Here is a 13,994-nt window from a genome sequence, read left to right as displayed (position 1 = left end):
AAATCTCCACAACCAAAACAACGCTTTCCTTTTGCACAAATGACTCAAGCGTGATCGCACGGCCCATGAGGCTGGCCGGGACTCGTCTGGATGCCTCGCCTTCCTATTTTCCCTCTCTGCTTTGTGAGTGGGCACTGAAAAGAAGGCAACAGTAACAGTAAGTGATGATTTGTTAACAACAGATTAGAGATGTTGCTCTGGATGTTAGTGAAGTTCGTATTTGAAGAAATGTTTCTCTACGTGTTACCACTTTTGTCTTGTTCAGAAGGAAGTAAGCTGTTTTTGTGTGTTTCCACTTAAGGTCACTTTCACGTGGATTCGTCTATAAGTTGTGCCACAATGTCAGCACTGCTACAGATGGACAATGCAGAGATAAAAAAAAGAATTGTGGTATGTTTAACACCACGTTTAAACATCTATAGTGCTAAAGTATTGTTTGGTAGTTACTTTTACGGCTATTAGAGGCTATTATTCCCGTTTTTGCTACTTAATATCTTTTGTGGTTTTGTAATAAACAAAGCAGTAAAGACAACTGTCTGCTTTCAATTTTAGTTGTTTTTTTTTTAATTCAGAGATTTAAAAAAATATATAACTTCCAAATTTTTTTGTTTATCAAGACACACAAGTCAACTAAATGAAACTAAAATGAAAAAGCAAAGCAATTTTATAGTAACGTAAATTAAATAAATATAAATAATTGATTAAAACAAACATCATCACACTATAATGATTGTAGCATATGTATGTATGTATGTATTGTTGTATCTTCCCAGCATATGTTTATACTGCCAATAATCGGTCCTGACAATAATTTGCCTGTCCTAGATAAAAGATGATTGGCCAGGCTACAGTCTGGACCTGTTCACCTATCCTGAGCACTACCATGATGACATCGAGAGTATTTACATTCCACATGGGGTAATCATGAATAGGTAAGAAAGGCCTACAACATCACAATGATGTCATAAAATTTCGTAAAATCACACGCTGCGTGAATATATGTTAAAATGTCACATTTTTACAGCTTATTGACAACAAAAGATTTCAGCCACTTCTGCTCCAATCGTATGGTAAATGGCCTGTATTTGTATAGCGCTTTTCTAGTCCCCAAGGACCCCAAAGCACTTTACACAACCAGTCATCCACCTATTCACTCACTGGTGATGGCAAGCTACATTGTAGCCACAGCCACCCTGGGGCACACTGACAGAGGCGAGGCTGCCGGACACTGGCGCCAACCAGCCCTCTGACCACCACCAGTAGGCAACGGGTGTAGTGTCTTGCCCAAGGACACAACGACCGAGACTGTTCAAGCCGGGGCTCGAACCTTGGCGAACTCCCAACTCTTGAGCCACGATCGCCCCTAATGAGGCATACGAGTAAAGAAAAGAAAATACACTATTTCAGAATGTAGCGTTCAGCATCACAGGTCAAAGGAGGACAATCTTTGTTTGAGCTTATTATTTTCCCAATACAACATTATGTTACTTTACAATGACATGAAAACATTATATGCTATCCTAGATTTCTATATTAACAATGCTGACAGCATAAAACATCCAACTAAAAGGCATGAAACATCAAAGGGCTGTTGCCCTTAGGAGGGGGCTGCGATCTCTGAGTGTTCTCATTTGTAGTATGATTTGATTTGCTCTTGCAGGACCGAACGCCTGGCCCACTACATCATGGATGACTTTCGGGATGACAACATAATGGTCCTGTGTGTTCTGAAGGGAGGCTACAAATTCTGTGCAGATCTGGTGGAGTTCATCAAGATTCTCGGCCGGAACTCCAACAAGTACCTGGAGACCCGAGTAGAGTTCATCCGTCTGAAGAGCTACCTGGTGGGTAGTGCAGCAATCTATGAAAAAACTTTCATAAATTGCCTCAAAGGGCATTTTGCCCAGCATCTCCACCCTATGGTGTGACAGGTACGCTGTTAGATTTTTACATTTAATTAATGCTTTAAGTTAGGGATGTTTCACGTAGCTTTGAGCTCTCCATCAAGTCTCAGAACTGGACCTCTTAATTTTACTTGAGGTGTAGGTGCCTATTGGAGTAACTATCTGCCAAATCACATGGCAAAAAGTCTGTAAATGAGTAAAGGTGTAGTAGTTTAGCCATATGCTGCTATCACAAATTACAAGACATCTCTGTCTGTGCAATGAACCCATAAAGTTTATGGATGCACCTTGTTAACCAAGCTTGCCACTGTGGGCTGATAACTTGGAACTCCATCATTTCATCCAGATGTGATCACTTCTGGCTGAAAAACAACATGGTAGTAGGTAAACTGAGGATTTACAAACTAATGAACACATGGCAAATGTGAAAACATTACAACATATTACATGCTTTAATCACATCGTCCCATTTTTCTCCTTCTTATACACTCCAGCTCAAATATTAGTGAAATATTCTTGGTTCTAGCTTTCCACCTGGGAGGACTTCCTTTGCAGTTTTATATCAGTCAATTGACTGAATATGTTGTGTAAACAGACGAAGCAAGCAATGTGAGGATTCCAATCTCCTATCAGGAAGTGGAACATGCATTTTTACTGTGCTTTTTTTGTTATTTTAACCTTAAATAAATAAAAGTAAAACAAAATCTTAAATGATAATGACCACAATTTTTGCGGAAGCCCTGCTTTCAACGCAGACTTTAGCCAGAGCCACCAGATGTCACTGTTGTTCATGTTTAATGCGAAACATTCACACAGGGCAACTCAAGGACGACTCATTGTGGAGTGACTGCATAGCTCAGGTCATGAAAATAGCAGTCTGCTAATTGGTGCAGCTGTTGCTGCCAAGAAAAACTGCTCATGTCATGATGGAGTCCAACACCTGGAATGCATAAACTGTGGAACGACGCAGCAGTGGTAACAATTATATCAACTGTCGGCAAAGTCACTTGTTTTATTGTGGTGTGTTTTGGCAAGCAGCACATCTGAAAGGATGTGATTTGTTTTTCTCTACATGTGGTCACATTTTTTTAGTCCCTTTTGAGCACAGGGGAGGATTCACTGGCTTTCGTGGAGGTTAAAGCAGCGAGGACAGCCTAGTGATGCTGTGATGTTCCACGATATAAGGTTTTTATTTTTCTTAGGGCAAGGTTGAATGAGTTATTTAAATAATACCAAAATGAGTTCAACTTACTAGAGCTTTATTTAACTCTGTGAAGGCTACAGAAAATTAAGACAAAAGTACAAAACTGGCAGAAATCAACCTTAAATCTGAAAAGATATGATGACAAGTTAAGAGACCATACAAAAGTATAGTCTTATATTAAAGTTCATCTGATTCCTGATCATTGTATTTTGATGTCAACAACATGGCTTGGGGTAGCGGTTGCTGTTACTGCACTGTAGGACTGTGTGTTTGAGTGATAATGTCATTAGTCAATCTCGCAGATCATGATGGAGACATGTGACCTGCCCCAGGCCAGGATTTTGTCCACGTCACTGCTGCTGTTATCCGAGTGATGCATCTATAGCAGCCCAAGTCTAACTTCAAAGCTTTCATTCTTAAAAGCTTTAAATACCATGCTTCCTCAGAGTTCATATCTTTGTTTATGTTCAGGACATTTTATCTCAAAGACTTTGTGAAATATGTCACCCTATGTGCAGTTATGTACCACACAGTGGTAACTATATATATATATATATATATATCCCTGTATCACTATATCTTCTTTTCTGATGTTCCCATGGTGGCCTGTCTGATGAAATAAAAACACCTTCATGTTTAAATCCAAGTTCAGCCAGTTCGAGTTCAACCGATCTTGGTTACAATTAAAATTTTTGAAACCACCCATAGCGTTCCTATTATATTAGCAAGAACGGTATTTTTTTAGTGTTCTTACGCCCCTGTTTTTGCAGGTGCGTCATATAATAGTGATACATTTCATTAAGCTTACTGATCAAGCATTCATTATTTTCTATCCTAACAATTTTGTTTGTAGCATTAGCTAGCAGTTAGCTGTTGATTCATACCATTAGCTAGCAGTTAGCTGTTGATTCATACCATTAGTTAACATATAGCTGCTAGTCTATTTAGAAAAAAAGCTTTTTATTCATAGTTTTAAGAAATTACTGCATTTCAAATATCTGTGTGAATGTTTAGATAATTTTTTATCTAGTGTTAGCTGTTAGCTAATAATTATAACTGTTAGCAAAATATTTAGTGAGATTTTACAATCATTTAATCACTTTAATATACCATATAATTTTATCATTAATGTGTATTTCTTTTCAGTGGATATTCTCTACTGCTTATCCATTACTTTTACTAAATTATTATATTTTCTGACCCTTTTTCAAGCCTGTCAGGATCTGTTTGCTTTTTTAACACAGTGGTTCCCAAATAGTGTGCCTTAGATTTTGTGTCAACTAAGCATTTGTGTTGTCACTGTACAAAAAGTAACAAATGTAATTTAGATGCGCTATATTAGAACACATGAAATTCCCTGATTAGAGGCCCTGGTTATTGAAGTCAAATAATCACTATCATGTGTGGAGAAAACCCCGCAAAAGAAACTGTCAAAAGACACTACTGCAAAAGCTACGCTTCACCTGGACCGGGGTTGACAGCCTTCTGCCCAAGTGTATCATTTGCTGAAAGGAGTTATTAAGACACACTCATTCACGCATTCAGACACCAAAAAAGTATCTGATAACAAGATTGATGCAAGTTATATACAAGTGGAGTTTATTGCAGATGTAAGGATCTGTATTCCTGCAAGTTCCTTCATCTGACAATAGCAGCAAATGAAGAACTGCTGATATTCCAGATGACTTAGAGGCCATTTTCTCCAATTATGAGAATGGGTGTGCCTTGAAATTTTGGTGTGGCTTGAGCAAAAACAAAATTTGAAAACCAATGCAGTTAACTGAGGTTGCTGCAAATATCCCTGACTGTAAATCACAGTTAAAGGCAATTTATTGTAATTAACAGGAACCATGGAGTAACAAAAAGGGCAAAAATTACAATTGCTGGGTTGCAAAATAAAAATTAACTGCCCTCTTTTCATCTTCTCACCAGAATGACCAATCAACAGAGGACCTGCACATCATAGGATGCCAAGATCTGTCTTTTCTGCGTGGAAAGGTGTGTGTTTGTAATTAAGCAAAGTCAGGATAATGACATGGGATAAGGATATTTTTACATGCTGTTTTAAAAGAAACTACCCTAGCCTCAAGAGGGAGCTGTCAGTTAATCTGTCTTTAGGTAGAATTTTTTCCCAAGTGATCAAAGTCACACAGTTACATTTGTTAGACTTAGTCTTAGACAAGACCACACCGTTATGCTCTGACTTTTGAGGCTTGCTCACCATATCGTCCTACAGTCTCCAGGCTGGCCATGAATCAGAGATTTCAGGCAAATGAAGAAGGCAGATTTATTGACTGTTTGTCCCTGCTAATCCCTGGCAGGGAGGACTGAGGAGCCTGTAAGGACAGTCTGTGGCATTGTGAGGAATTACCCTGGAGTAAAAAAAAACACTGATGTTGAATTCTTTAAAGTTAGCTGTCAAAATGTGCTTTAGCTACAATGTATTTTCACTTCGGTTAAGAAGGTCAGAGGGAATAAAAACAGAAAATCTGACAGGCACCTTACACAGAAAGCATGAATCATTTGGGGCAAAAAAATGTTGGTGCTCTTGTCATAATTCTTCCTCTGGACGGAAATGTTACACACAAGCCTCCCACAAGTCTCATACATTATCAACAAAACTAATCATCAGTCATCATCATTTCCTCGGCGAAATGTTTCTGAGGCTCAGTTCCAATTCGAGTATGAGTTTCTTTGTGATGATGCCAGCATAATGTCAGCTCAGTGATGTAAACATGAACACAGAGCTGTGCCTGAGATGACCATATTAATGATACTACTACTACTTTGATTCGTACGGCGCCCCGCAGGGGACATGGGAGAAAAAAAAAATTAGGGAGAAAAAAAAAAATTAAGACGGACTTTTGCGAGATCTCGCAAAAGTATTGCGAGAGCTCGCAAAAGTTTTAGCCGCATTCTTCGGAGGCCGCCAGCTCGAAGCCGACCGGGAGGTCGAGGCACGATGTGCCGGGAAAGCGGTGTTCCTCCCGGCTGTAGTAGGTCTCGACCTCCCGTTAGCTTCGAGCTAGTGGGTGTCAGATCTCCAAAAACGTCGGAGCACTTGTGATGTCTTGTAAACCGAGCAGGTATCTGACGTTTACACAACTACATTCACGCCTCAAAATATCTTAAAAGTGTATTTTCTGACCCAGAAAGAGTAATATTACAACTAAGTAGCTGCCGCCATTGTTGGAGTTTTGCGAGGCTGGCGGCCTCCGAAGAATGCGGCTAAAACTTTTGCGAGATCGAGCTCTCGCAATACTTTTGCGAGATCTCGCAATACTTTTGCGAGAGCTCGCAAAAGTCCGTCTTAATTTTTTTTTTTTCTCCCTAATTTTTTTTTTCTCCCTAGTTTTTTTTTTCTCCCAAATGTTTTTTTTCTCCCATGTCCCCTGCGGGGCTCCGTAGATTCGCATCACAGGGGGAATCTGCACAAAGTTTGGTGCACAGGATGACCCACAGCCAATTAAGTTTCTGAATTTTCCTCTAGCGCCGTCGCCAGGTCACTATTTCAGTGATAAATTAACACTTAATCTTTCTAATGGTAATTAAAAGGTGTTACAATATTTAAAGAGTAAACTAAGAAAGGTAAAATTGCAGTGGGTCTAAATCAGGAAAATATAGCTCTCCTCCTTCAGGTTAAATCGGGGATGTCAAACTAATTTTTTTATCGTGAGTCACATACAGCTCAGTTTGATCTTAAGTGGATCAGATAAGTGAAATACCTCTTTCTGTCACACATTTAATCCCTGAGAAATCTTAATATAAGAAAAGGCACAATTTCAACAGCATATCTCAGTTTTTCAAAACAAAAAAATATAAAAATACCTTAAAAGTTCAAAAGTGTATGCCCTCTTTCACATTTTCTAAAGCCATCCAGTGGGCAAAATTGGAGTCTTTGCACGGCCAGTCCTGGTCCACGGGCCGTATGTTTGACACAACTGGGATGGATTTTCAAAAGCCTGAAAACAGAGACTTGAGGAGGTGCAGACAACTAGTTCCCTCTTAGATCACTTGAATCACAAAACGTTAAAAGTTGGATGACCTGAAAGCCTTGTTTGTTCCAACTGGCCATGTACTGAATGCATGCCTCACTGAAGTAAAAGCAAAAATCTCAATTAGCAGGTTTCTGACATGTTTTGTCCCCCCCAGAAAAAAAGAAAAACTTTGTAATGTTTACCAGCTTTAACTTGGTAAACATTACAAGTGATTCCCAAGGTTCCCAAAAATGTAATTACAAAAACAAGTCAAAACATCTCATTTACAGATCCTAGGAGAATCATAAAATCCCAGCCAATGATGCCATACACAGTGAAATAATTGCCAGTGCATATTTGTTGCCCAACTGGCTCCATAGTTTGCAGCAGGCAGTAAGACAGGTTTGTTGTGCTGTAGTTCTTGTGTTCTTTACTTGTTCCTATTAAGCATTATGCAAGAGTGTTCAGGTGTAGACTGGGAACACTGGCCAGGCGCCCGCATTCTCTGCGATCACTCTCCCCAAAACCATAGATACTCTCCACCGCTCTCACAAAGAGTCCCATACACCCAGCCAAGGAAACAAGAATTTATTTGAAAGTGTGCAGCAGTGAAAGTGTGCAGCTCCGAAGTGACTTTTGCTCACTGTAGACACAGATGTTCATTACTGAGGAGAAGAGAATGAGTCGTCTGTGTTTTTGTTCAGGCGCTAAAAATACTGCCAACATCGCTGCTATAGATACCATCTCTAAGAAATTCAAAGACACAACACCGCCTTTATTTTTGCTTTGCTTGAACAGTATTAAAATTCAAAGGTGACCGTTCTCTAATCTTTTTTTTTCCTTGTTTTTCACATGTTACCAAGAGTGTGCTCATTGTTGAGGTGAGTGTGTGTGTATGTTTTTCTATTTTTGTCGGATAAATCCCTTCAATTAGAACCATTTCTGCCCCCTTTGAGACATCATTTACTTTTGAAAAGTCGTTGTTGTTGTTGTTGTTGTTGTTGTTGTTTATGTCAACGCAGGGGGAAAAAACTCATTCTGTTCCTCTTTGGGATCATGTTCCAGTTGTGAAGGTTTCTGGACTAGATTCAGACACACATAAGAACATGAAAAAAAAGCATGCTCTGATAGCTTCAGATGCAAAACAACGAACAGCTGCTCAAGCTCAATGTAATCTTTCTCAGTTACACGATGTCTTAGCTCTTAAATGAATGTAACAGAAAAGTTTTAAGTAACTGGAAATCCTCTCTCAGATGCCACTCATGTATTCATTAATTGCTCATCAATACATTTACCTATTTCAGTTGATCAATATCTGTGCAAAAGTCTTGAGCTACCCCTCATTCCTTTTTATATTTCTGGGAAAATGGGAAATAGGTGCAGAAATTTATTGAGATTTGTGTAAGCATAAATAAAAATACAGTATATAACACAAAAACAGTCTTTGTACAGTTCTAACAAGCTTGAAAGTCAATATTTGTTTTTTGCTTTTTTCATTCTTCAACACAGTCTGAACTTTCTTGAGCAAGCTTTCTTTTCATTTCTTTAAGTAGTCTTCAGGAATATTTCTCCAGGCTTCGGGAAGCTATTCAAAGACCCCACACTGCTTCTATAATATTGCTAGTGTTTTAACAAACGCATGGATCAACAGAAGGGTCACATTGATCTCTAAGGTCTTGTGTCAAGTCTTTGCTGGATTGTCTTCCTAATTCTTAATGACATGACTTTCAGATTCTGTCCACCTGCTATATGTAGCTTTTTGAGACCTGCTTCTTCTTCTTTTGTCCACTTATCAGGTTGGTGTCCTCATAAGAGTTCTTTGGGAAACACCTCAATTGCATTATCTTTGGCATTTTTCATAGTGAAAAGTGTTTTTGTGACAGGCTGCTCATAAATTGTCTCAGAATTCCTCTGATGGACGGGTGCAAGGACTGAACACATGAAAACCAGCCAATGTCCAAAGGCAAAGTTTAAAAGACCTTCATAAAGCCTGAAAAACTTTAAAAGTACAAAAAAATCTGCTTCCTCCTGGCAAGCAAAATATAAAGAAATCAGTTGTGGCTCAAGACTTTTGCATAGTACTGTATCTTGATCTTTTTTTTACTCTCATATATCCCACGTTCTTTCCTCCAAATCTCTTCCTCTCTTCCTTTGCTCTTCCCTCCCCTCAGGCCATAGTTGACACAGGAAAGACCATGAAGGCCCTTCTGAAGCATGTGGAGACCTTTGAACCCAAGATGGTCAAGGTCGCAGGGTGAGCCAGTTTTTTAGTCGTCTGTGTTTTCCCCTGTAAAGGAAATGCCAAGCGTGTGACAAGCACAAGAAGATATCACTTGTCCACAGTCACTGCTATCTCGTGTCTGTGGGCTGTTCCTATGCATTCCCGAGATCACAGAAACACGATAAACATCTCTCACACATGGTTCATGTTGAAAGTTTATTTCCTCTGGATTGTGAAAACACTCCAAAAATGTACATTTTTAAAAATATTCAAGTCTTTGTCTTATCATCATGGTTTTTGTACCAATAAATGTCTTGAAATTAAACTGAAAAAGTCAACTTTTTGATATTGCATACATAATTTAACATTTGAGGGTAATTAACGTTATTATTTTGTATTTCAGGCTGCTTGTGAAGAGGCTCACTAACATGGCTGAAAGTCTGACAGACTGTAACTATGCTCTTTGTTTTAACCTTCGTAGCATCCACACCGTACCCTACTTGCCAGTCTTTTTCATTTATTCTTATTCTTTCACTTTTTTTCAAAGTTGAGATAATTTAGCAAATTGTTCGTTATTAGGGAAGTGTCCTGACCTGATAGTCCTCCCATAATTAATCCCAAAATACAAAAGAAGTGTGTGTTCAAGGTGCCTTGCCACATGACACAAGTAAGTGACCTCCTGGAGTTCAGGAAGTCAGTTTTTGAACAAATTAAACAAACAAGATATAGCTTTAGGTTACAAATATTAACTACTGGCTGCAGTCATGGGAAAAAGAAAGTATACTCTTGTTGAACTCTAAAGCCTTGCATATCAGGACATAATCAAAATGATCTAGTCTTTAGCAGGTTCTGAAATGACCTAAACACAACCTCATATGAACAATCATACATGATCCTCGCCACGTCTTTATGTGTAATAGAAAAACTAAGCCAAAATGCAGGAACAGTAGGTTAAAACTAAGTACACTCCATGATTTTTTAGCTTGTAAAACAATCTTTAGCAAGTCATCATTTTATGTGGGATTTTATCAGTCTTTCACTTTGTTGTGGAGGAATTCCAACCCACTCTTCTTTACAATGTTGCTAATGTTGTTCATTAGGATTTGCAGTAATTCGCTTATGCACAGATCTTTACTACATGCCTCATTCACATGCATATTCATATACTGTAAGCACTTTTTCCTATACCTAAGCGCTGTGTCTAACATTCTCACACACACACTAACACACTAAAATAGAAGCACTGGAAACACAAAAAGCATCAAAGACAGTCCTTTTATGTCCAAATCAAATGAAAAAACAACTTTTTTTGAACCAAGCTTTGAACTGTGAACTGGCCTCCTGTGGCCAGTGGAGGTGTTGCAGATTTTCTCACATCATCTTTAGCTTAACTTTTCAGCTCTAGATACTGGCATTTAAAAATAAAAGTTTACAGCAGGGTACTCAGAAGTATTAGCACAAATTTAAAAGTCTGCTACATTAAAAAAGTCACATACCTAGTTTTCTCTTTTCATTTAAATTTTCTTTCTTTGAGTTTAAGCTCTGGGTGTTAGATTTTCCTCCTAACATGTGTCACTTGTTTCTCTTGTTCACTTAATCACTTAATGTGATGATTCAGGTGAGACTGTTTCATCAACACCTATCAGTCATCTTTAATTTGAGCTGAAATTTATTTGTTACACCTCATAATTAGTTCAAATAAAGGCATCAAAGTGTATATTTCTAGCTCTTATGCGCGATATCACAGCCACTCACTCCTGGTTTATTCAAAAGACTAACATGGAATTTTTGTTTAATGTTAAACAAATCAGGATACTTAACATTCGTGTCTGTGTTTGCATTGTCAGATGTTGGATTTGAAATTCCCAACCGGTTTGTTGTTGGCTATGCCCTTGACTACAATGAATACTTCCGTGACCTGAATGTAAGTCTGACACTCCAAAGAGCTGAGAGAAAGGGATGAAAGAGACAGGAGGGGAGAGTAAACATAGTAAATCAAAGACGACATTTCTTTTGCCTGAAACCTAAACTCACCCAACAGGTATGCTCCCCGCCACGAGGAGATTTTACATGTAGGCAAAGTAGCTCAGAGCAGGTGGTTTCTGTCTGTGTTCACAAGGAGGTCTGTGTCACCCAGGACAGGAGTCACTGAATGATATAGATAATAGATTTTTTTACATGTAAGATAAAAATGAATGAAGTATTGTGTCTATTTTTTCCAGTTCCTGATAAACCATAAATGGTGAGTTTACTGGGTTGTATGAAGATGTAACCAACAGACTTGATGTACTAACCCCCCAAAATGATCTCAAACAGCGCTCATTAGCCAACTTGTGAGGTACATTAGTTCAACTGCTTGTTAAAACAAATATCTAATTCACCAATCACATGGCAGCAGCTTAGTGCGTTTAGCCATGAAGCCATGGTCAAGACAACCCGTTCAAACCAAATGGGGAGGAAAGTGTTCTTAGGTGACTTCGAACATGAACATTTTTTCTTGGCACACTTTGGCCCACAGCTCTTTTCTGACACAGTGTACCCACCTTGTGATGACTCCTTTCAGCAGGATAAAATCACCATAATATAGAGTTTAAATCACATCAAACTTGTTTCTTGAACATGACAGTGACCTCACTGTACTCAAGTAGCCTCCACAGTCACCAGATCTCAATCCAAGTTTTGGATTTGGTGGAACACAATAGCGTCCACATGGAAGTGCAGCTGTCTAGTTCTGCAGCAACTGTGTAATGCTATCATGCCAGTACGGCCTCAAATCTCTGAGGAATGTTTCCAGGAACTTGTTGAATCTGTGTCATGAAGAATCAAGGCACTTCTAAAGACAAAAGAGGTCCAACCCAGTACTAGCAAGAGGTACCAAATACAGTGTACAGTGAGCGTACGTTGTTGTTGAGTCAAGATTCAAACTGTAGCACAAATATTAATCTGAAAAATTGTTCTAAAGTGCTTTAAGTTGAACAAAAAGCACAGATTTATCCACTGCTTCTAAATGTTAGGATTAAGAAGACTGCTGTTTTATTTTAAGCTATGTAAAAGTTCCTCTGGAGAATAGAGTGGACTGCACAGCACCAATGGCAGCAGTTATTACCAATGAACTAATATCACAGTGCTTCACTTTACGCAGTGGTTCTAGGCAAGGATAGCTTCTCTGCCCTCCTTTGTTTGCCATTATCATTTATCCTGCTTCAACCTGCTAATTCAAGCATAAAATAAACTGAGCGCTATACCTGCAAAGCCTTCCTCTTCAATATCCAAATCCACACACTATTCACACTTTACAAATATCATCTATCTTTTGCACATTGTTAAATGCACATTTTTAATAGTCACCAAACTACAACCCAGTCTTAAAAACAGCAGAAGACAACCCTTAATGTTGAATTAGTCAATACCTATGATAAACTACTTATTTCCAAGCCCCCATCCACTTGGTTCAAATTCCTAGAAATTCCAACCTCCAAATGGCATTACACCACTAAGAGCAGGACACATGGTTACTTACTGTAAGCGCAATGTGCTTAACACAGAAGGTAAAAAATATTAAACCCCGTGTAGGTAACAATGCGTTAAGGTAGTGAAATAAGCTAAATAAATAAGCACTGGTCAGAACTCAAATAATAATGTACATGCATTTTATTTTTGTTCCATGTTTTAATTTGAGAAGGATTACCTCTTCCTGTGCTTTTATATCATTACTCTTTCTGCTGAAGCTCAGCATATGACCCACAATTTATAATTACTCTGTATTTTCCTTGCTTTTTTTTAAATTACTACACAAGCATTTGTGCAATCTTTTTCTATCGGTTTATTTCTGTTTACTTTTAGTGGAAATATAGTAAAACATATGGATTATTTAGATTAGTTTTTTTCTTTAGGCTGTTGTTCCTCTGTAAATATTCTCACTTTCTTTTTGATATGAATTCAGTTTAATTCAAGTCTTTCTGAAAGCGATAAGTTCAAATCTATATGGACCCTGCTGTTTTTATCTGTGAAACGTGACCTCGAATTTACCTCTTACTCATGTGAAACACTAAGCTTGACTCCCATAGTCACGTACAGTATGTGCAGCACGCACTGTTTGTACTGTATGGTTGTGTGTGTGGCTCTTGTCCATGTTTGAGGGGGGTGGTATTCGTTATGAAAGTTTGAAAGCGTGTGACCTGTGGAATGTAGAGGTTAGGCTCTGATAATCAGACAGAGTTAAAGCTTACCCTCTTATCTGTCCTCATCCCACAGAAGAAATATGAGTTGAATCCCCAGGACACCCGAAGCTAGATTAATGAATGAGTCATATCTTTGGAGATCCCTTTCTTCTCTTTTCAAATTTGCTGGTTTTTATGGTTTCATGCTGCAAATGGAATTTAAAGTTTGTAAAAAATGATCGCAAAGCTAATTGTTTTGTTTTTTTATCACCCCTTCTCATTTCAGCATATCTGTGTCCTCAGCAGAACAGGAAAGATGAAGTACAAGATATGAGAAGACATGAAGCCATTAGTTATACTCAGTTTTACAGCAGCACATATTTCTCTCCCGTTGCTGTAACAATTTGGGAGGGGGGGTTGGTCTTCATTACAATTCAGTGCTGGATGGACACTGTGAAATGTTTTTATGTGTGAATTAAAAGGCATTTAATTCAGTTATTGCCTCATTCTTTATTTGCATGTTGATGA

General features: G+C 38.4%; 1 protein-coding gene across 1 annotated transcript; it reads left to right on the top strand.

The window, feature by feature from the left end:
• Positions 1-25: 25 nt before the first annotated feature.
• On the top strand, positions 26-13,971 carry prtfdc1a (phosphoribosyl transferase domain containing 1a). The gene is made up of 10 exons (XM_005730456.1): positions 26-157; positions 302-390; positions 826-932; positions 1,661-1,844; positions 5,041-5,106; positions 7,949-7,966; positions 9,257-9,339; positions 9,710-9,756; positions 11,154-11,230; positions 13,753-13,971. The coding sequence occupies exons 2-10, from the start codon at positions 340-342 to the stop codon at positions 13,798-13,800; spliced, it is 681 nt and encodes a 226-aa protein (XP_005730513.1). The 5' UTR covers positions 26-157; positions 302-339; the 3' UTR covers positions 13,801-13,971.
• The last annotated feature ends 23 nt before the right edge of the window (positions 13,972-13,994 follow it).

This window comes from Pundamilia nyererei, unplaced genomic scaffold, assembly GCF_000239375.1.
Source record: "Pundamilia nyererei isolate P.nyererei 1_Seehausen unplaced genomic scaffold, PunNye1.0 scaffold00037, whole genome shotgun sequence".
NCBI classification, from domain to species: domain Eukaryota; kingdom Metazoa; phylum Chordata; class Actinopteri; order Cichliformes; family Cichlidae; genus Pundamilia; species Pundamilia nyererei.
This window is presented reverse-complemented; position numbering and strand designations above follow the sequence as displayed.

Bases quoted from the DNA above. Each gene is read 5' to 3' on its own strand.
- prtfdc1a (XM_005730456.1), top strand. From the start codon at position 340: ATGTCAGCACTGCTACAGATGGACAATGCAGAGATAAAAAAAAGAATT. The intron at 933-1,660 runs GTAAGAAAGGCC...TTGCTCTTGCAG, and splicing joins CATGGGGTAATCATGAATAG to GACCGAACGCCTGGCCCACT. The intron at 1,845-5,040 runs GTGGGTAGTGCA...TCTTCTCACCAG, and splicing joins TCCGTCTGAAGAGCTACCTG to AATGACCAATCAACAGAGGA.